At 46.2% G+C, this 22,790-nt stretch overlaps 1 protein-coding gene across 1 annotated transcript in view; it reads right to left on the reverse strand.

The window, feature by feature from the left end:
• Nucleotides 1-22,130, reverse strand: part of ZCCHC14 (zinc finger CCHC-type containing 14) — a 48,403-nt gene extending 26,273 nt beyond the window's left edge. Inside the window, exons 1-2 of the mRNA XM_032195654.1 lie at nucleotides 21,538-22,130; nucleotides 8,693-8,816 (exon numbers count right to left, since the gene is read on the reverse strand). Coding sequence (XP_032051545.1) covers nucleotides 8,693-8,816; nucleotides 21,538-22,101 — 688 coding nt within the window. The 5' untranslated portion in view covers nucleotides 22,102-22,130. The remainder of the gene's footprint in view (nucleotides 1-8,692; nucleotides 8,817-21,537) is intronic.
• Between the last annotated feature and the right edge of the window lie 660 nt (nucleotides 22,131-22,790).

A 22,790-nucleotide genomic window follows, 5' to 3' on the forward strand; every position in this document is an offset into this window, starting at 1 on the left:
GAACTGAAGCAGAAAGAACAGAAACAAAACCCCCAACCACTGAAATCCTCAACATCTTGAAGCTGCGACTCTCCAACGCTTGCCACGAGGTTTTTCAATTTGAAGAACCGAAGGAAACAAAACACAGTTCGTGTTGTAGCTGCCTGCCATCTTGCACAATCGCAGGGTATCTAGCAAATCCTGGAACAGTTTCACAGCAGGGAAAGGAAGGAAGGAACACAGACTCTGACCTCTCCAAGCCACTAATACTTACTCCATACCTATGTTTTCGCAGACCAAATTCACCTATGCCACAGGAGTGTTTGCTTTGTGAGCACGAAACCCAACCGTACCTCTGCTCGAACGCTGCCCATTGAATAATTCATCCCTGCAAGTGGAAGACACAATGGAGAAGCTGCTAAGGCACTGTCGTGCTTCGTGCCATTTCCCTTCAGCTGTGTATATTAATGATGTAATTTTAGCAGGGCTACCCCTTTGAGTTACTGCTAAAAATAGCAGCTGCGCCATACGCTGATGAAATGCATCCACTCTCGGCGGTGCAGTAACGCAGCGAGTCCGCTGCTTCTTTCCAGAGATAAGAGAACAAGTCGGGGAAAAAAATAAAAGAAGCATTAACCTTTTGGCTTCGCGTTTCCTCGCACCAAAGAAACGCAATTTACTTTAATTAAAACCTTTGTTTTGCATGGTTTCAACCTGTGATTACCCAGCATAAAAGAACAAGAGAAAACGGAATCAGAAGTGCAATCTGACAAAGCATCTCAGCAATGCCAAAGCTGACCATTTGTCTCCTCTGCTCCTGGTGTGACACAGTAACAGATACACCATATGGATGGGAGCCACGGCTCCCCTAATCCCAGGAATGCATCCTGCAGCACTGGCACCAAATGCTCAAGGAAAGCACAAGATGCCCTGCAGCACACGGCTCCGGGACGGAGTGACCCCACAGTTCTCCTCGTTTCCACTATCTGCAATCCCTAAAGGAGATCTTATTCTCAAATTCCTTCTTCGCCATCAACCCACACACGACTCTAGAGGCCTTTGCTGCCCATACAGCTGTCAAATCTTTTAAGCCAGGTGTCAATATCTGGCGCTGCTCTGGCATTTTTCAACAGATGCACTTTGTGAAAAGCCTGCATTGAACCGAGGAACCCAATTTGAGGCCACCCCAACACCCAGAATTGCACTGTTTTGATTGTTCTCAGCTTTATTCTTTCTTGTTTCTCTCAAAAACAAACCAAATGTCAGTATCACTATTTTTTCATTTGTTTACCGGTTAATGGAGACTTGAGTTGAAGGCATATTTAAGAAACAAATATTTAAGGACTCAAGCAAAACAACGGGGAGGAACTTGTTTGAATCTACAAAGCATGGCCAGAGAACCTGTCTGACCACACAAAAAACAAAGCCAAGTGTTTTCTCCCAGAAAAATTCCTCTTGCACAGGAATCCCCAAAGGCCTCGGGGCATCAACTCTTGAGTTTGAAGCTACAGTCTAAAAAAGAAATCACCCGCTGTCTTCTGACCTATGAAGCTGGTAGCCAAAGTGCAGAACTCTGATTATTTAAAAAAAAAAAAAAAACAAAACAACACAGCCAGTTTCTTTCCCTTGCTGCCCATGTCCTTCAGCTACCATTTGCAAAAGGTCTCTCCCTAGCTCGAGTATTACATTAGTTGTTTCTTTCCTGCAGTCCATCTGTTCCCTCATGCCAAGTACTAAATGTGAGAAATCATGATCACTTCTATGAAAATACAGCGTTGTCATGTACAAAATAAGGTCACTTTCATATGAAAGGGAACGGAAGCAGAGCAGAGAAATATTTGCAGTAATAGCAGAGGAAGCAAAGAAAATTGCTGGCAAAGTAAACAACTTAGTGAAATGTTCTCATCCTTCCTTTCCACCCACCTTCTTGCTTTCAAACCAGACCAGTGTGTCACGTCACTGCTCCGTACCAAGGAGAACGAACGCATCTCCTCCTGGGACTTGCTGCCCTGCCTGAAACCAGGATTTATTGTTTCCAGTTCCCCACACCACCGACTTCTGGAACGTTATCTCAAGTCCTGCAGTATCTGCTCTCTTTTCCTTGCAGTGGTGGCAGATTCCTCCGAAAATTGCCAGCCTCCCACATCCGCAGAAGAATGCTCCAGCACGAGAGCTCTAACACTGATAGCAAAAGACAAGAAACCTCTGAAATCTGAAGTTCTTATGCATTTTCAGTTCTGGACTCAAAAATCTGAGAGTTAACATCTCTAATTTGTATATGCACGTACCTCTAAAGCCTCCAGCTACCTGTTGATAGAACATTGTTATTCAGATATTTGTACACCGATGAGAGAAAAAAATAGGCAAGAAGACTGCTTTTCAAGAACGCAGGTGAACCATTACTATTTTCTCCGCTGAATTGATTTTTTAATCCAATTTAGTTTAGGGAAAACATAAACCTAGAATAAGCAAGCCAATTATTTTTAATTCTTGTATCGCTGTTTAACACAGCAGCGGGATAAGTGAACTCAATCAGACATTTCCAGATGTTAAAGGGTGGTAACTTCTAAAGAGCTGTGATGAACAGCTGAGCATTTCTGAGCATTTCACACATCCCTTGCTCAGTCTTCAAGTGGCACAGACAAACGTCTTCTCCCAGAGAGCTCCTTGCCATGAGATGGCAGCAGGAATTGCCAGGAAACCAGACCCAGCAGTTATACTCACTTTTGTCTTCTTTAAGTCCTACATGACTCGTTTATTCCCCACCTCATGAGAAGTTTTGAAATTTCAATCCCCTGACACATCCTGCTATGGGGAAAGGGAGGCAACAAGGAAGACAGATACTGCCTCCAGCCTCTAGGGTGAAAAAGTTAACTTATTAATGGTTAACAGCATAAATTTACCATGCCCAAGCACAGCCCCAGGAGTTCAGAGCCCTGCTCCCAGCTCTGACGCAGCCACAGGGTGAGCTCCTTCACTTGGCCCTGCCTCTGAAGGTTTTTGGTGGGTTTTTGTGCCTGCCTGCCTGAGAGGCACACAACTACAAAGGCACAATCACCAAAAGCTTATGACAAAACGCAATATTATTTATTTATTTTTTTTTAGACTAAATTAAAACACGATTATTTCCTTTATTCCAAAGTCAAACCTCCAAACTTCGTCAAACTCCAACGGCAGAAGAGCAAGCTGCAAGATTTATGCAGCCATCTTCAGGCAGCGGGGAAAAATATGCAACAGCTAAACTTGTTTTTTTCCCAAGTACACTAATTCTTGGGCTTGACTGCTAGAATTAACTCAAAATTCTTGATCCTCTAAACCAGTGTAGAGACAGAAGTCGGGGATGGGATGCCTTGCGTGTGCTCTAGCACCAACTACGTTGCTGTGGTTTAGAAATGGAGCTTGCTCTACCTCAACGATGAAACGAACGAGGACATACACAAACAGGTGAAAAATTATATACAGTTGGTCCAGGGAGATTTTTCCTGAAGGATTACCATAGCCTAAATATTTCTATAAGCCCTACCCTACCAGTGGTTGACCCAGTATTGTTGGAGATGATGCATGCACTTAAAAATAGAACTGCCCAGCTACACAGCAGACAGAACAAAGCACTGCTAAGTCTGGACCCTGGACCAAAAGGATCTCAGGGCTTCCCCTACCCCAAATATCTTCATTCTGCCCCCAATAGGCTGAACAACTGGCGTCAAACATTTCTGGAGGAAAAGACTGTTGACTGTCATTTACTAAGAGCTCCTGCGGTTGAGTTTCTTGTGGAAAAAGGATGAGTCAAGGAAGTGGGAGACAAAGAGAATCAAATACATTTTGCTGAGGGAAATAAATTAGGTAGTAGAGGAGTTGTAAGAGGTTCTGGACTGCTTACACCACACGTCTCTGCCAACTATTTTAATTGAACAGTTTGGATAACACAGCTTGTTGCACCTAACAAGCAGCTTAACCTACCTGCAACTCACACCACCTGAGGTCAAGAGGATTAGTGCAAGCAAGCACACACTGTACATCACCAAATTAATCCCAAATTAGATCAATACATCAGCGAGATGCAATTTGGAGAAAGTTTGGTTTTTCCTCCTTTTAGCCATGTGCATTTATTGTAGCCTGGGTCACTGCTAAGGCTCTGCAGGATCCCTGATGTGGCCGGGGAGCACGACTTCAATTAAATGAGAAGTTTTTCTGTGCTCAGCAGAACTCCTAAATGGAGGAGGGATTGGAGCACAGAGCCCACTGTACCCACTTCACATCCCAAAGCTCGACTCCTCCCCATCCCCAGAAAGCAGTTTGTGCCTATCATTAGATGCATGTGGTGCAAGAATTTTGATTCAGCTTCACTGTACAAGGATCGTGTTTCAACAGTTGCTTCATTTGAAAGCAGACTGGCTCGGAGACAATTCTGAGGTTTTGTGCGGCAACGGCAGAAAGGAAAGATAATTTAAACCGACAGGAAGCAAGAATGGGGGAATTTTTGTCACTTCACACAAAAATTAGGCTGGTTCAGTCAAGGAAACCATCTCCCAGTCTGTTTTGTGGAAGAAAACGGTGGTAACTGCCACCTGCAAAGCCTCGTAACAGTAATGAACATCTTAAAAACACCAACAGAGAACTTTCACTGCAGAAAATTCAGAACAGGGGCTGTGACAAATCAAAATTTCACCCCGTGTTAGGAGGAATTGCATCCCTAGATTGCAGTCTCCGTACTGTAACGCTGCACAGCTTACGTCGCCTTTCTAATAAAGATTCTTTTGTTCTGCACTTCAACATCTGGTGTAATGTACTTTATTCCACTGTGCCTTTGGAAAATATGCTGTGGTCACTGACCATGTTTAATACATTGCTGAAATGTCACATGCACCAAGTATTACTTGCCTACAGTGCTATCCATGTAATGGCCAAATCGCTCTGCTCGGAACATTACAGCAAGTAATTAATAACATCTCTGGTGTACAGGAAATTACTATTGCCTTTTTTTTTTTTTTTTTTAAAGCTGAATTTTCCATTCAGATTTGATTACCGTAACTACTCTCCTTCGGGAACGACTGCGGGAGGTCAGAACTTTAGATCCATAGGCTTGTTACAAATTAGCTCTGTGAATGGGACTTCCCATAGGTCAAACGAGCTCTTTCTGGACTTTGGCTTAGGGACTGAAATTCCCTACCGTAGCAGGATTGGCTGCAAAACAAAAGCTGCTCGTTAATATCCTATTTTCAACCAGTGACCTCCTTCAGTCACCTGGGTCACTTGCTACTCGGAGAGAAGCTTTAAGGTAGCTCCCTATAAAAAGGGAAATAAAATCCTGAATTTAAGGCAAGCTTTGGTGCTTTTGTCAGAATCCCTCCATGAACACTTACTTCATTGCACTGTGCTCAGCAACACAAGGCTGCCTACAGAAAGGCCCATCCCTGCACAGCTGCACTGCTGCTGAACGTACATGCCCACCAGGCAAGCAATTTCAAGCATGAAATCTCATCTTTGGAACTGGAATCAAGCAGACATCGACACCTTCTGCAGCTACGTTTGCACCACTTCAGTTCTTGTAGTCTCGGAGAGAAAAGCCTCAGGCTACACGAGGAGGACGGCGTGGCACTGCTCGCCCAGTATGCAAAAAATGCCCGACTTGCATTTGGATCTGCTTGCTTCCCTTGGATCAGCGTTAAAGGCGCATTTAAAACCTCACTGCAATCTGGAAACCGGGGAAAAGAGAAAGAGCTAGCAGCACATCCCTGCTGAAATTCCAATAACACGTAACACAAGAGTCTATCCGTATTTGCCTCACTTCTCCTTGCCCAGTGAGACCTGTCAATAGCTTCAAGCCTGTAAATAAACCTGCCTGCAGCTTACAAGCACAAAAGCGATAAGTCCCTGTGAGGACTGAAGGGCTCCACTTCCCAAAGCTACCTCCAGTTAAGATTACTTCCACATCTGTGAAAACGAATTCAAATGATCCAGTCACTGACCATAAATAAGAAAAAAAGCACATTGCTACTGCAAATTTCAACAAATTGCCTTCCTAAGACCTACGCCACTGTACGCCAATGCCCATCTGCACTGATGCAACTTGCACAGGCTCAATCCTTCAACTTGATTTTATGAAATCCAGATAGAGCAGATTGCTGCCGTGCTTATCTCAAAAGGCACAGAAGAGTAAATGGCTTTTGCTGAGACCGAATGAGCAGCAGAGAGAAATCAGTGACTTTTGCCATATAGGGGCCACCAGTCCCAAAACCCCACCAGCACCCCAATGCCCGACAGCGATCCCAAAGAGGGGCCTCGAGATGAAAGGTGCAGGATATGGGCTCCCAGCCTGCTGCTCATTTTAAATATTTGTTTCCCAAGGCAGCAATACTCTGTGCAGATCGGATGGTGTGATTATTCAGAAGTTGAGTATTTGACAAGTTTCGAGGTGAAACACGTGTGAATGTTTCCAGCCAGCCACTTAACGCAAACACGTGCAGGCAGACCTACACCAGTTTGTTAGGGTTCTCAGCAGTATACTCTGTTCCCCAGCTCTTTCCCATGGCAAAAGATGAAATACGTGAACCTAAAAAGTAGTTTCAAGGTGTGGATTAGGGAAAATACAGCACTGATGGCTTTCGTGCCTTGCCTACTACAAGGCTACTCACTGCTCTGCTACAGGAAGTGATAGCACTGAATTTCCACACGTCAGGATTAAAACCATTCATCGGATTAATGCAACCTCTGTCTCTAATCCAACGCAACGGAGAGTGCATCTTCAGTGAGACCTCTCATTTTTCTTCTGCTTCAGCCACAGCCTTTTTAACCGAGACACCTCCAGCTCTAGTACTTGGCCAAGAACAACAAACCCAAGCAGCTCGCTATTTCTGGCCACAAACAAGAAAATGTCTTCTCAAGATGTGTTGATATTTGCCAGTGAGTCTTGTTTTGGAATTATGCAACTGGTCGAGCAATCTGTCCAACCCCTATTCTTGTAATAGAGTTTCATGCACTCCAGGTTAAAAAATTAGCAGATCCTACTAAATTAAGAGATTGCTATTTGCTAAGAGAATTAGAAATACGGAGAAGCTCCGTGGTGGCCCCAGGCTGACAAGTAATCCTCAGTTGTACTCCAGCCTTAAGAAGAGCCACCATACAGATTATCATAGATCCAGGAGAACTCAAAAGTAATTTTTGCTGCCGGTGGACCAGAAAGCAGAATATCAGGCAGTAAAAACAACCGTATTTGTTCCATGGCTCCTTTTACCAGCTACCACCAGGGCAATCTCTAAATTAAAAAAACTACGGTCCCTGAAAACTAAGCAGGTATCCTATAAGGGAAAAACAGATCAGAGGAAAACATAATTAATTTTCACAGCGTACCATGACTAATCTTGGCATATATAGTACTGGAACAGCAATCACTGAGTACAAATGAAAACAGTGTTGAACCTTGTCCTATTTTTATCAGATGAAAGCCACCATCCTAGCCATGCTTCTGCTTAGTGTTGCATTTTTTTTTCCTATCCTGATAGCTTTTACAGCTGGAGAAACAGCTACTTACAGCATTATTCTGCTGTAAAAAAAATGATTGCTACTTACAGCTATTGGGATTATAGTTGAGTGTGTCACAAAAGGAGGTCCAGCGGAGGCAAGTTAATGACATTCCCTTGGGATGTTTAACTGTTTCCAAACCCTATCAGATCCTCTGCTTCCACACGAAGTGGAAGACAAATTATGATCAAGAATTTCAAGGCATAAGTTGTAGTAAGCTATTTTTATTTGCAAGGTTATGCAGCAAGCCAGTGGCAGACGAGGAAGCAAAACGCTGAAAACTAACCGTAAATCTAAGAACAATTTATGTGCTCTGTGACAACATTTATAATGACATTTGAAGGCAAAGTACTAGTGCTGATGTGATGGTGGATTTCACCTGCATTAATTCTACCATAGAGCTATTTTTATTAACCCTACCAAGAGTTCACAGAAGCTCAACTGCACAAAGAGCAGCTTGCAGTTTCAACAACATCCTCACTGAACGGTGCCTTTTGAATGCATGACGATGTGACTAAGAGCATTTTTGTTTAACCTAGATGTTTTAATATTTGTAATCACAGCTCAGAGTGTATAAACCGAATGCATACTTCTTAACTCAAATTTAAGCCCCGTTTTTAGCCAGGTCAGTAAGCAACGTAACATGTCAAAAATAAAAAACTTCTTGTGTACCAACATTCAGGGTTTCGAGGTTGGAAGTAAGGAGGCAAAAGCGTGCTGAGAAAGGCTTGAGCTCTGCTATACTCCCCTCTTCTTCCCCCAGTTTCTTATTTAAACGTTCTTGGGAACCAAGAGTAAAGAAGCAACAAGTGGCAGCCTAGTTGTTGCCTTGACACCTTCTCTTCAGTAACACAACGCATCGCCCTACACTTCATCCAAGATATAACCTGCTACGACGAGGATGAGAGATGGAGTGGCAGAGATTCACTCTGAGAATATAACACTTGGTGAGAGGTCAGCTGGTATTTCAACCCACAAGCAACATTCCTGCTTATTTCCCAGCAGAATAAGCATACTTGTCTCTCACCCGTGCTGCAACACTTCCTAAAAGCTGCCCTTCTGCCTTCCTTCGCTCAACCCAAGCCAGAATTACAGTAGCAAAACTCGTCTCCAATTGATTAAAGAAATGCCAGTTGCCATAAAGAGAGAATTTTTTCCCCCGTGGGAAGCAGGCATGCAGAAAAGGACACACCTTTGGAGTGTTTCCCTGAAGGCCTCTTGGGTAATGACTCCTCAATGGAATGTGTTGATGTATGTAGGACGTTTTCCAAACTGTTACTGACACTGTTTATGGGGGTCTCGGACCTTGGAGTGACCTGGAAAGAAAAACAAAAATCCAGTTTAATAAACTGAGGTGCTCAAACACCCCGCACGCTCCTCCAGGGTGAACAGGGCTGCTTTGAAGGCGGTGAGATGTATGCCTCCAAAACCCAGCGGCGTCACTATTGATATTCCACAAGTAACAGTTCAGGGAAGTTGTTTTAGTCAGCAGCTATTCACAAATCTAGATTAGCCAAGATAATCTATAAAGCTACTTAAAGTATAATTCTTTTTTAAACAATAGTCACACAGCAGTCAATCGCGGAGATATTGCAGGGCCATTAACCTCTCGGCGCTGCAGTTTTTAACTCTTCGGCAAGAAAACTTGGGGAAAAAAGGGCTCTTGAAAAGCAGCCGTCATTTTCATGTTATGTCATCCAACTGCACAGATGCAGACTGAAGGCATTTCAAAGTGTTTCCACATGGATTGCGAGGAACAAAGTCCAATTTAGAGAAAAGCTAATTCTTGTCTTTGCCATTTGAAAGACTGCTATCACGATCAGATTTCAACGAAGAACTGCACAAAGGATGCCCGGGCAGCAGGCTGCATCATCAAAACAGACTTCACAGCCTGATACGTACCTTATAAACTGTGTTTACCATAAGAAACCTATTCCCACCGTTACTTAAAATACAGAAACAAACACAAGTCACTAGAAAAAGCAGAACTGAACACTGCCCACTTTAGCTGCTGTCCACAAGGCCATTCACAATTATGCAGCAACACAACAACATCTATTACTTGTGGCAAAACATTCACCGCCTGCCTCATAAGCAAGGCAATTACTCTCTTGTTTTCTAGGTAATGAAAAGCAGAAGTGGATGAACAGTTACATTAGCAGCGCCGAACGGGAGGGTGTAAGCAGCTGAAAGAGGGAAATGTGCTGTAAAGAGGTAGTTAAGGCTACTAACAGCACTCGTACTAATGCACTGCTTGCATTTCAATTGCCACATTTCAAATTAATGTAAAATCCTGCAGTACGTAGAGCTCTGATCAGAAGCAAACAGTGATTTTGGCCTTTCACAAATCACAGGAGGAAGAGTGCATCTTGATTTAACTGCCCTTCGCTGATGGTAACTAAGACCAAGACTAGTTCCCTGCATCCAACCCGGCTCGCTCAGCCCCTGATTAATTGAGGCAGCATCAGGAGCTGGGACAATGTACACTTAAAACAATCCTCGCCCTGCCATTAGCCTTACAGATCGACATCAGTCAGAATGCACAATGCGAGTCAAAAATAGCATCTCCTAATTTTATACAATTAGCTATTGTAAGCTCCATTGAAAGGCTGACATTTATAGACTTGTATGCACATTTTAAGGCAGTGGCACAAGTGGAGGGTTTGGTACACTTGCATTCATAAAATAGCTTACATGTGCACCAAAGAAATCAATCCAGAAAGACAGATGAGCGTCAGGAGAAAGCAGGACGACAAGCACCTGACCCCCTTCAGCACTTTCAGTCTGCTTTCTGATCCAAAAAGTTTATTTGTACACTTCTCTAGCAGTTTTTCACCAATAAGAAAAACCTAGCATCAAGCTTGCGCATTAAAAAGACGACCAATTAAACGTTAAGCTTGAAGGAATGGGGAGATAATTTAAGTCTCCTTGCCAAAGTCAGCCTTTTCCAAAGAGCTTATCTCACACTGGTTCTTTCCTGGAGCTCATTAAACTCACTCCAGCGGATTGCTGCTGAGAGGAAGTTCCAGCGGGCTGAGCAATGTCACCACCGTCCTCCCAGCAAGGGAAGGATTCAGAAGGGCAACTAAATATCGGAGAAAGCTCAAAATTAAGATTCATGCAAGACTCTGTTATCCTAAATAACCAGATTCCAAGCATTCAGAACTACCAGCACATAGAAATTATACCTGAAAGTGGATAAGAACATAGCCACGTGGTTTCAGGAAAAGTCTCTAAACAAGCACTTTTCATCCCAATATATTATCAAATATCTTGTGTTCCCTTCTCTCCACTGTCCCTACAATAAGCATCACGTGCAGCTGGAAATCTGCATGTTGTTTATAAATAACCTCCCATTCTTTCCACGAAGATTTAATTTTTTGTATGCTCGGTAGAGATTAATTTAGCCCATATGTCCTGACTGAGCTCATATACTTTCGGATTCAGGCGCACATCAAAGCGAAGCAGCTTCAAATTGGCCTAGAACAATCACAAAGCTCTGATTAGTTCCAAATGGAGCCCTTCGTTAGCGAGCTGAATGGTGTTATAACCAAGCGAATCTCCGCCTGCTCAGAACTTTTGTTCCAGGCTGCAAATCATTTTTTCCACTGACTTAAACACACCAATATCGCAAAGCTTTGGATTTGTTTGCGAAAAGTGAATTCATGAAACATATTTCGCAAATCAGAGATTTATTTCCAAAGATGCAACAGCCTTTTTATACGAGGAGGCCAAAAAAAACACGGGAACAATCCATCAGCTGTGAACTGCTGAAGTTACTGTCCTTGGAGGGCCGGGAGAAACACTTGTGAAAGATTAACAGTAGATGCCCAGGAAGGACTTCACCGAACCAAGCTGCACAAACTCAATTTCAGACAGCTTCTAGGAGGAATATTCACCATATCTAAACGCTGCTGTAACCCCTGCCTTGGGCTGCGCACCAGCTCCTGATTAAAAACAGAATTTCTAACAAGGAACTAGTTTCTAAATAAAGCAAGGCATTCCGGTGAGCTTCGGGGTTTGAGCTTTGGACCTTTTAGGATCTAATATCTCTGAAGAAAGGCAGGATGCCATTAAAGAATAAGGATCTGCTGGTCCAGAACTGCTACAGGCTTGTTTTCTCGAGCGGTAAGAGTCCGCAGTAAGGCACTAACTTTCACAGAAGACAGAAATAGGCAGGCTGTATATCCTCACAAACTACAGAAGTGACATCCTATAAAAGCAGAAACAGTCGCAAATCGTTCAAGGTCTAAGGGGTCACAGCATCAGGCATTTGAAGAGAAGACTCTAGATTTTCAAACTAAATTCTTTTTGAGCTCATTAGCAGAAACGGGACACGAAGACTTACCAAATACAACAGCAATCCTGGAGAGATAAAGCAATAAAAGATTCTTCATTACACCTATTTCCAAATTTTGCCCTGTGTTTTGTGAAGGGATGGGGAGAAGAGCCCCGTGACGCACACATCCTCTTCTTCATTAGGTTATTCACGGCTTATCTCAACATCAGTGGCCCGTGGGCTCACCCAGAAGATGCACTCAAATGGGTGCAGAAGAGATTCTCGCACCTTTTTCTACTCAGCTCTAAGGTTGTGCCTTCTCTCTCCATAGCAAAGCACCTGGCTCACAGATAAATTTTGATTTTCCAGATTAAAAAAGCTAGCTTGCCTCTTGAATTTCAAGAGAAAGCAGTAGCCACGCTCAAAAATAACACAGAAAATTCATCATCCCCAATGACTGGCTGAGGTTCAGCCCAAATTCTTCTGTGCCTCATGCTCCGTACTAGTGAAGTTAGCAAAATCAGCTACGATGAGCGCATCCTTCCCACCACACACCCCAGATCACATCGCCCCCAAGGCCCCCAGCAGTTAGCCAGGACCAGAAATGACTGCTGTGGACTCGCAGGCTGAGGATATCAAATATGTCAAGAAGTCACGGCCAGACTTTCAACCATTATCACACTTTTCCCTTTTTAACTGCCAAACGCCCTTCTCGGCGGAGCGCAGCGATTTCCTCCTCGGCATCAGACGCACCAACAGGCACAGATTTTTCTTCGGAAAGACAAAGCAGGTTCTGGAAAGAGAAAACAGGTTCTGGAAAGCTCTCCTAAATCCTTCACCCAGCAGAAAGCCGGCAGCAAAGGCCACATAACAAAAACGACCAGGAGCAGCCACCTCAGCAGGTGCCGTTTCTCTTTCAGTGACTGCTGCCTCAACTGGGCTCTGCCACCAGCAAGACAGCAGGACAGCTGAAGTCAATACAAAAAATGCAAAATCTCTGAAGCCAGACTCAGGAAGCATCAGCTGTGCTCCCCAGGGACAGCGCCTAGCAGCTATTTAATACAGGAAAGCCTTTCATAAAAAGAACAGGATTGATAGAGGTCAAACTTAATGCGGTGAGAATTATTTTTTTTTAAAGCAAAACAACAATTAGGCGTTCCTTTTAAGGATAACTAAACAGAACGCAGAAAATATATGGTTTAATAGCAAAGTATTTGCTGACTTAGTTTGAAATGGAGCCAACGCTAACAAACCAACATGGCTTGCTACCTACAATGTAACCTGACCTATAATTCAAGGAAACAATGATATAGGATCCGAGCGCAGAACTCGCTCAAAAAAAATTAAGTGGGATAAAATACCGTTTTCTATACCTATTTAGGCATGAAATTTAGGTCATGCGTTACACAGGAAAAGAGTGAACAAGGTTTAAGAACAAAGTCAGCTAAGCAAGATGTTATGGCTGCAGCTGAAAGCCACGCAGGAACACATTTTCCAATTCAATGTGCAGGAAAAGTTGTTCACGTGGTGCTCGGATTTCAAAAATGGCCAGCGAAGTACTGGGGAAGTCCAACAGAGGTGCTTCTGCCACTGCTTGCCACTGGAATTCCCCTTCCAAAAATGTTTTTCACGGTTGACATTGGCCCTCGTGTTTGAGGCTGGAGCAGGTAACACGCAAGAGTGCACCCAGGAGTTGGAATACTGAATGCTAGGGAGAAAACAGTCGACTCCACTGACTCCTGCAAGTCTCATATTAGCGAGCATTAACAGCAGCTTAGTTTGAGGTTAACACCAAGGTCTTTAACGCTCCAGCTTGATGGCAAGGATACAGCCCCTGCATGCTTAGGCAGATAAGCTATTTGCCAACCCAAGATCTGTAACTCGGGTTCCCAAACCATCTGAAAAAACAAACCTGCATTGCTAACACTCCAGCATCAGTCTGCCAGCGCAAGAGACTGTTCGATAGATTAAGGCTGAGCCAGAAAGCACAGCAAGCAACACGGGGATGTGCAGCCCAACAGCAAGACTGCAAAACCAGAAGGAGCAGGATGGAGCAGCAACAAGCCATTAGTGTGCCCAGCTGCCTGTGAAAGCATAGCCTCAGGCACCGGTTCTGCTTCTACTTCTGTGTAGAAATACCTGTGTGCTCTCACACCAGAATTCACAAAATTTTAAGGAATTCGCCTTTTCCAGGGTCCTACTGATCTTCCCAAGAATGTTTAAGGAGCTCCCACAGACATCCCTAACTTTTCACACACCTCGTGAAGTCCTCGACACAGATTTGGATGCGTTTTGTTGCTTTGTTGAACCTAAATAGAGCTCGAAGTGCTGGAAATTCATGCAGTTCTGAGGGTGTCCATCAAAAAAGCAGCACCAGGCGCCATCAGGTCAGACGCGTCCCTGATTTTCGACAGAAACAAAAGGTCCTGCACCTATTCCTACAGGAAGCTGGTTAAAAAAGGTATCCATCTTTGAATTCTAAAGGGTGAAGAGGCTCTTCACAATAAAACAGGATAATAGATTGGTTGCTTTTGTCCTATGAGACTATTACTGGGATGAAATGAGGCATGCAGTACTTAAATACTACAGGATAATCACGCACCTGCTACAAGGCTCCGCTACAAATTCACGAGAGCAGATGGACCGAAAAAGTCTGAATTGTGCTTTATAGACTGAGCTCTGCTAAAAAAATCCTTTGCTTAAAGAATTATGAACACTTTAATACTAGGACTATAAATCTGCTGCACGGTAACTGGACTTGAATCACATTGTGCTGTGTTTGAATGCCATTTGAGGCAGCCATAAGGAACACTTAAGACACCTGGCAACTATTTTGTGCAAAGATGAGCATTTACCCCGTCAGCCAAACAAACAAAGCAGCGCAGTGTAGTTTCAGAACTCTTTACTTTTAGCTAATGCAGCATTTTTCGCTACCCCCGTGCAATCTCCAACAGTTAACCACAGCAGCTTGCCAAACAGGCAGAGTACGGGGGATTTCCTGCTGAAGAGATGCTCTGTGAGTTCAAGCTTCAACTCTGGTGGGAAAAACTCAGAGAAAACTTTAAAAAAGAACTAGTTTAGTAAGCTACAAAACAGCCTGTTTCATCTACCTGATCTTCCACGGTTTGCTGTAACTGACTGGGCAGGACGTGAGTGCAAGCAGCTCACCCACACCGCTAGCACAGGGCTCTTCAATTCTAGCCCTGGGGCACACCTCGCCTATTTCAGAAGAGACAGATGACAAGATAGGTGTTTTCTTTGTTGCTTTGAAGGAAAACAATTCAAATTTGAATCTTACAAGCCAAGCAACCATCAAAAAGACCTCAAAACCAAAACACAGAGCTCCTTACGGTCAGCCCTGAGAACCCATCCTGCTCGGCATCCCAGCCCTGACGTACCAGTACCTCCCTGCCTCTTCATCTGAACACTCCCAAAAGCTAAAAGCAGTCGCCAGAAGGGAAGATTACCTTAAACTTCCCAAGGATTCAGAACCTGCTGCACACATCCTCTGTCCTTGATGCCATGAACCTTTACAATGTCAACACTGCTGACTTGGAGCTTGCTGACCTCCTGTTGCCGTTGCAGGGATGGGAAGCTGCCACCACAGGGCCAGGACATATATTTGGAGGAAAAGGGACAGGTGGAGGCAATTCTAAGATCTGCAGGACTGCAGTCCAAGCAACGAGGCCATAAGCATTTCCCCGGTAGAACTTTCATCGCCACCCCGATCTCCTCTGCAGCATCACCAAATTAACGAGGTTGGCAGAAGCAATTTGTTTTCTCTCCTTCCCCTCCTCAGCATCCACCTAAATAATAAAACTGCTCACAGACAAGAATTCATATTACACACGAGAAGCGATCACTTTTACTATTTATCATCATCATTTGGCAGGTCTCTAAGAGTAAGAGCTTCATTTTAATTAAGCAATTGATCTTATTTTTGGACTACGGGAGCTATTTGCAAAAAGCCTGAAACAGCATGTTGGCCTGCACACCTGTTAAAAAGTTTATCCCTTCAAACACTTATTAGGGGATAATCATAGCAATGGGACTAAATTGCTCCTCGCCACAGCAGATTTAAGAGAAGTATCACAGGTACAGCAGCACCGAGAAGTCCCAAGGAACAAGCAGAGCTCCAGCCTGCTGGAAACAGGCACTGCCTGTACCTAGTAACTACCTAAAGGATCACAGGATCTCAGCTTTAGCAATTCAAGCTTTTTTTAAAAAAAAAAAAAACACACCCTAAACCATACGGTTTAATACTCCCAAACAAGGATGCTGTTCAGCACCTTTGAAGTCAGACACTGGAACGCCTGTTAGGTGTGGTTAGCTGCTGCTGGCTCTGCTTCTCCCAGCAGGATCCGCACACAGCCTGTGCGCCGATTCAATTAGGTTCAAGGCGCACAGCACCTCCTGGTAGGCATTTTTTCTGTTGCAGAAGAGATGAGGCCTACTTCAGCATCGTCTGGTTGACGACTGACACTCACCAGGCCATTACTAGAGAAGAGTCAATAAGAAGTGAAGTGGAACGCTCGCCTGAAACAAAACTTCATTCAGCCTGAGAAAAAAAAAAAAGGGAAAACAGCTCACGGAAAAAAACATTATTAGCTCAACACAAGCGTGGTGGGGGTTTTTTGGCTGCTCTGTCCCTGCTGTTTGGATGTGAAGTCCATTTTCCAAGCACGCTCATTTAGATTCTCAAAATCAAGTCCATCATACAACATCGTATGATTATGGAAAATTAATTTGGTGGTAATGAATACCGTTACTGCACGAGACCCCCGTCTTCCAAGGATTCCCTTATATTTTGAGCTCATTCCTGAAATCATCGCGGGTCCAAGACCGAACCACTTCAACCAAGCTGGATCCAACTTCCAAACAAGGGTACTGGTGAGAAAGGAGCCAGAACTGGAAACCTCACGTTCCTTAACTGGAGGATCAGTTGGTGTGTGTGATCCACGTTGCCTCAAGTACCCAGAACACTAAATACCCAGGAAGGATTGGGACCCACCACCAGCTGCAAGCTGCCTCTGCAGCTCCCCAGGTTGATTTTCACCTCTTTCTGAAAATGCAATCATTCCTAAGAGAGCAACCACCAGTATCAATGAATAAACACCTAGATCTAGCCAGCAATTGCTATTAACGTGGTAATCTACTAAAGCTGTGAAATACCTTCTCTTGCTCAGGAAGCTAAAATTGAGTTTTTCCATAATTTGTTCCATCCCTACAAAGCCAGCACAAAAGCCATAATGGCACTTGACAGATCACTTAACAGCTGGATCGCTTACTCTGTGAGGGCTGTAAGGACTCTGCTCCGACCTACCAAGTAGTATTTTTCCAGCTCATCATTCCACAGATGAAATAGGAATCCGGGGATTTTTGAAGATGGAACTTGAATCACCAGCAGCAAACGGTGCCGAGAAAACAGCAAAGGTAACAGGGAACAGACCACCAGCTCTACACAGCTCCAGTCCCCACCCTTCAGTTATTTCTAGGTTTTAGATGAGCCTACGGAATTAACAGAGGAGAAAAATAGCATCTTATGCTATAAACTGGAAATAGACGTGGGTGCAGTATTTGGAAGCTGACTGGGCAGGAGCCCCTCTTCCCATTCACAAGCCCTCAACCCGAAACAGCCCTGAAGTGCAGTGTCACTGACTCCTGTTTCCTCTCAGCTGCAAACAAGCACTCCGACCTCCTGCTATTTATGACCCTGCTTCTGCAGCCGAAGCCACAACCAGACCGCTGCCTGACTGCACTGGGGAGCTCACAGCCAGCAGAGCAGGAGCTAAGGGGCCAAAGCTTCATCTTATTTCCCTTGCTTTACACAACGGCCTTACTGAGTGGATTAAGCAACACACGGTGGCAGATTCACAAATCACTTCCCCTCTTTTTTTCTGGGGATGTCCAGAGCGTTACTAGCTGATCCTAGACCTCACAGAAAACATCAGCCCATGCAGAGATTCATCTCATGTCTAGAGGAGTTCCAGAGTCCAGGCAGGTCCTGGTGATCATTATCTACAAGACAAGAGCAAGGGGTTGTGTAAAGACAGCATTGCTAAAGCCCCAAAACCAACCAAGAATGAATAAACCCTCCATTTTCACCCACAGTTAAAAAATAAGGCGTTCATTGACAAGTTGTACAGGGTAAAAATCTGAATGGGTGGCTCGAGATGTTTGGAGACAGCTTTGAGACTTCTCCCCTCTTTGTGGGGCACCAACTCAGCAGCAACCATGTGCCGTGCGGCTGGATGCACACACGTGTGGCAGGAGACGTTTGGCTCCTGGTTGTGATTTGCTCCAACGAGCCCAGCTCCAGCTCTACGAAGAGAGCAGGCACCCACAGCACCACGCAGAAGAGAGCCTTCAGATGCTGGGCTTTGACTGCCGACAAGAAAAGCACTCTGCCTTTGTGGCAAAGGTATCAAAGACAGCTGAATAAAGACATTCTGAGGCACAGGAACGGCCTGAACACTCTCAGTTGCATCATTTTCGGTTAAAAAATAAACCCATGACGGTTAATCATAGGAACAAAGGGTTTAAAAGGTGCTTGAGATGTATGCCTGGGCTGCATCTGAAGGCAATTTGCACCATTTCAGTTTTTAAAAAACATACAGCAGCCTTGGATTTTATGCCTACATAGACGTAGTCTGAGGAATCCACGCCTCAAGTCACGCAAGCATTAACACCACCCAAAACCAAGAGAAAATACGGGGCAAGGGGCAGCAGCTGTCATTTTCTGACACAGACTAAAGCTGCTCTCTGTTGCACAGAGGGCAGTGTTCTCCCTACTTCGGGGAAACTTCACGTTCACTTCGTACTATCAAGCAGAAACCGTGAATCTAATAATTACTGACCTACTTAGAGCCATGTTCTCCTGTGCAGTTAAATCAAAAGTTAAACCCAAAATTGAAGGCAGCTGTTTCCAGTCTCCTTGCGTTCAGCACCTGCAGCAGTCAGGCAACAAAAAAGCAGCGATTTGTATCGCTAACCAACTCGAAGGGCTGTTACCTACCCCAAAAGCAACTTGAATCATGAGATTTGTGCAGTAATTTTGTATCAATGGGTCACAGTTGACTACCTTATACACAGTATTTTTGGAGAGAGGTTACTGTTATATTCGAGAGAGCTGAGAGATGGAAGGAGGATTGCAAGCTGCAATCCTTTGGAAAAAAGCTGTAGCTCACACCAAGCTGGGACAGATTTTAATGGGATGGACTGCACAGGAGGAGAACATTTCCGTTTGTGTCTGTAAAGTCAACAAAAAGCACTGTTCAATGACCTAACTACTTTTTTGTCACTTCTCCCTGAAAAAAAAAAAAAAACAACAAAGAAGTTACAAGTAATTCATCAAGAGGTCTGATCAAATTCTTGATGAATTTGATCAGACCTCTAGTTACACAGATACAGGTAATCACACACACACCAGTCCCTATTCCCACACTCAGCCCAAGGGAAATGCTGAAGGATGAGCAGCCCCGGTCACAAAGAGCTCCCTATCCGCATGCCATTGCACATCCAGCTCCCCAGAGTTTCTCAGGACCACTTCAGCTCCTTTCCAAAGGCTGAGCTCAAACAGACTCACGCTCAAAAATTCAGGAGCAGCCTTCACACAGCGCTGGCTGCGGGGATCAGCTCAGCACAGCTCGAGCTGTAGTAAAGCAGCAAGAGTGACGAGAAAGCGCTGGCTCCAGGGAAGAAATTCTCCTCCAGCTCTGACGAGGACGAAGAGCGCGGGACTTGGCAGGCGGCAGCCCAGGGCAGCTCACTTTCTCTTGACATCTGCATTGTTTTTCTCTAGGTGCTGTTACAACACAAGTATTGTCACAACAGAACTTGGGAACATCACAAGATCCAAGCGCACGGCGCTGGAATTTATTTGTGCATATTTAAGCAGGGCTGAATGGAGAAAGACATTGTTTTTTTCCACTTACTTCATCCAAGTCGCGTTTTAAGCCAACTACTTACTCCAAAAGCAGCCAAATCACCCAGCTATCAACATCTACAAAGTTCAACAACCTTTAAGGAGGGAAATCTGCATCTGTGCAAACAAAGCGCACATTCAGGAGAGGGAAAGCAAAATCACCTTTTCTGCTTCCCTCTGAACTCGGTCTATATTTAGCTACCGGTTTTCTTCAAAACCAGCTTCTAAAAAAAAAAAAAATAAAAATGTGTGTTTAAGAGACAACCCTTCAACGTGCTTGGAAGAAAAAACAAGCAAGTGACTGTACCGTGCACTTTCCTGCTGGCAGGAGAAATGGTAGGATGGATTCTCCGTCCATCTTAGATTGACTTAAATAGCGCCGGAGTTTTTCAGCCGCGCAGAACGAGCGCTGCTTGGGAAGCTTTGAAAGGATACTCCAAAAAAGCGTTGCTGCCCGTGCAGTTTCATCTTTTTTTTTTTTTTTCTCATTTTATTTTGGGAGAACTCCGAAGTGATTTACAACCTTCCCTTTCAGACCCAGGGTCCACGCATCTTTTGAATTAGGGAAGTTGCAGTTAGTTAGCTGTCTGTAAGGAAGCTCGCTCTGGTTTTAATTATACCCTTTTACGTCCTGCATGAAGCAGTCTTTCCATCTATATTTTATTCGCATGCAGGCTTAAACTGAACAGAGAGGCATTCCCATGCCCTCTTCTTCCTTCCCCTTAAAAGACAGGGTCAGAAACAAGCACTGCTTAAAGACGCAGGAGGGGAAGATAAAAGGAGAAACGGTGAGTTTAATAACACTCATCCAAAGTTTAAACTTAAAGCAGCAGCACCAAAAAAACATAAAATGGAAGAAAAATTGTATTCGGGGAAGCATAAATTTGTCTCAGGCAGATTTGATGCTCAACTTGAATGGAACCCACACCGAGCCCTCAGCAACAGCTTTATTTAGGATATTACTACAATATGGGGATTTTTGTAGCCCCCAGGTATGCAGCACCTTTCCCAACAGAAGGGCAACTGGTTATTTGCTGGCTGAGTCAGGACATCCTCAAAAGCTGCAGCCCGTTAGCTGCTCACACGCACCCACTGCCTTGGGACTTGGTTTGAACTTTAAAGCAGGTTAAATTCAGTCAATGAGCCGGTTTGGCTCCCTAATTGGTAGCAGGCGAGGAGCACTTAAGTGGTCAGTAACATATCTCGTTACTGCCTCGCTTAATTGCTGGCAATTGAATGAGCGAACAGCAAGTTAATGGTGGCGAACCACTGACACCAGGATCAATAACGGGGAGCCCCGTGATGACAGACGACCATCACATTTCATGAAGTTCAGCATCAAACCCTAACCGTTGGCCATCACATTCCCCTAACCAAAACCCAGCCCCACCAAGACGCCTTTGCCCCTGGACAGCTACTTCCCAAGCTGCCTCTCCCTTCCAGCTTCCTTGAGGGGAATGGTTTTAACCAGACGCTTGCTCCAACGTCCAGAGACATTAGATGTGGCTTTCCCCTAATAAACTGCTGGTCTTCCACACAAGTGGCAGGGCAGCCCCCTCAGCACGACCAGCAGCAGTCAGTTCATGCTCATGCTGCTGCCTGGCCATCATTTTGGGAACCCTTTCCCACCGAGTGCCACGAGCCTGCAAAAAACTCCACGCACCCCTTGTATTTCACCCGCAGCCCACCGCCCCCATCACCATCCAGGCGAGCAACCTCTGCCAGCCTCCCGGGCTGCCATTTACTACCCAAACGCCTGCCCCAGGAGGAAGAAGGGAGGTTTAAAATCCCAGCCGAAGGCTCCGAGCAGGCACGGGGCCAGCCGGACACCCACCTTGTGGCAGCCCGGGTAGGTCGCCACGGCGTTGAGGGCGGAGGTGCTGGGGTTCTTGCTGGTGCTGGCCATGATGTTCTGGATCTGGGTGAGCTCCTGCCTCAGCACCTGCTTCTGGTGGAAGCTGAAAGCCGGGTGGTTGGAGGCCATGGTGAAGAGCAACAGGAACTCGTCCCCCGTGCGGCCCTCGTTGAGCTGCAGCCCGTAGTTGTTGATGACCGAGTCGATGTGCGTCAGGGTGCGGAACAGCACCCCGGCCGCCTCACGGTGGGCAGAACCCAGCAGGGCGAGGGAAACCAGCAGCTTGCTGCGCACCACCTCGTCCGTCAGGTTGGTCAGGCTGCCCAGGTCGGCCGGGTTGTTGGCTTTGATCTCGGAATCCCGCAGCGAGTGGTAGTCCTTGCGGGCCAGGTCCTCCAGGCAGGCCCCGAGGAAGCGCAGCTCCAGGGGGATGCAGAGGTCCAGCAGGCCGCACAGGAACTCCACGCGCTGAGGCGACGGCAGCTCGGAGAACCAGCGGTACACCCCGTCCCGCTGCAACCGCGGGCACCGCTTCTCCACCATCGTGCTCCTCCGGGCCCCGGCCAAAGCCCCCGAGGCAAACCGCAAGCCCGAGGCCCCCGCCCGGCCCCCTCCTCGCCGAAGGGGGCCCCGGGGGCCCGGCGCTGAGGGGCAGCCCCCGGCGGCGGGCAGGGCCGGGCCGGGCCGGGCTCCTCAGCGCTTGAGGCCTCGGGGTTGGAGGCTGAGGTAGGGCCCGGAGAGGGGCTCCGCCGCCCGTTGCTGATCCCTCGCGGGGCCTCAGCCGCTCGCCGCCATCCCCCGGCCGGGCCCGGCCCCGTCCCGCAGGGTGGCGGCCAAGGGAAGTAGTCCCCGGCCGGTGAGGCAGCGAGCGGGCGGAGGTGTACCTCCGAAAGGGTGTGGGGGGGGGCGGCCGCAGCACGCGCACGCCCCGCCGGGCCGCGGCGGAGGGATCCCGCGGTGAGCAGGCCCCGGCCGGCAGCGGAGCTGGAGGGAAGGGGAGAGAGAGAAAGGAGCGGCGGAGCGCCTCCACTCCCGGCCTGACCCCGCCGCCCGGCCCCGCCCACCGGCGCCGCCCATTGGATGAGGGCGCTACTCGCGGGCGGCGATTGGTGGGTGGGCACGCTCGTCCCCGCCTCCCGGCCCGTGAGGGGGTGGAGCGGAGGGGTTTGGCCCCGCCTCCCGGCGTTGATTGGCTGGAGGGGCCGTTAAATAGGGGAGGGGCGGGAATGGAC

This window comes from Aythya fuligula, chromosome 12 (genome assembly GCF_009819795.1).
Source record: "Aythya fuligula isolate bAytFul2 chromosome 12, bAytFul2.pri, whole genome shotgun sequence".
Classification (NCBI taxonomy): Eukaryota; Metazoa; Chordata; class Aves; order Anseriformes; family Anatidae; genus Aythya; species Aythya fuligula.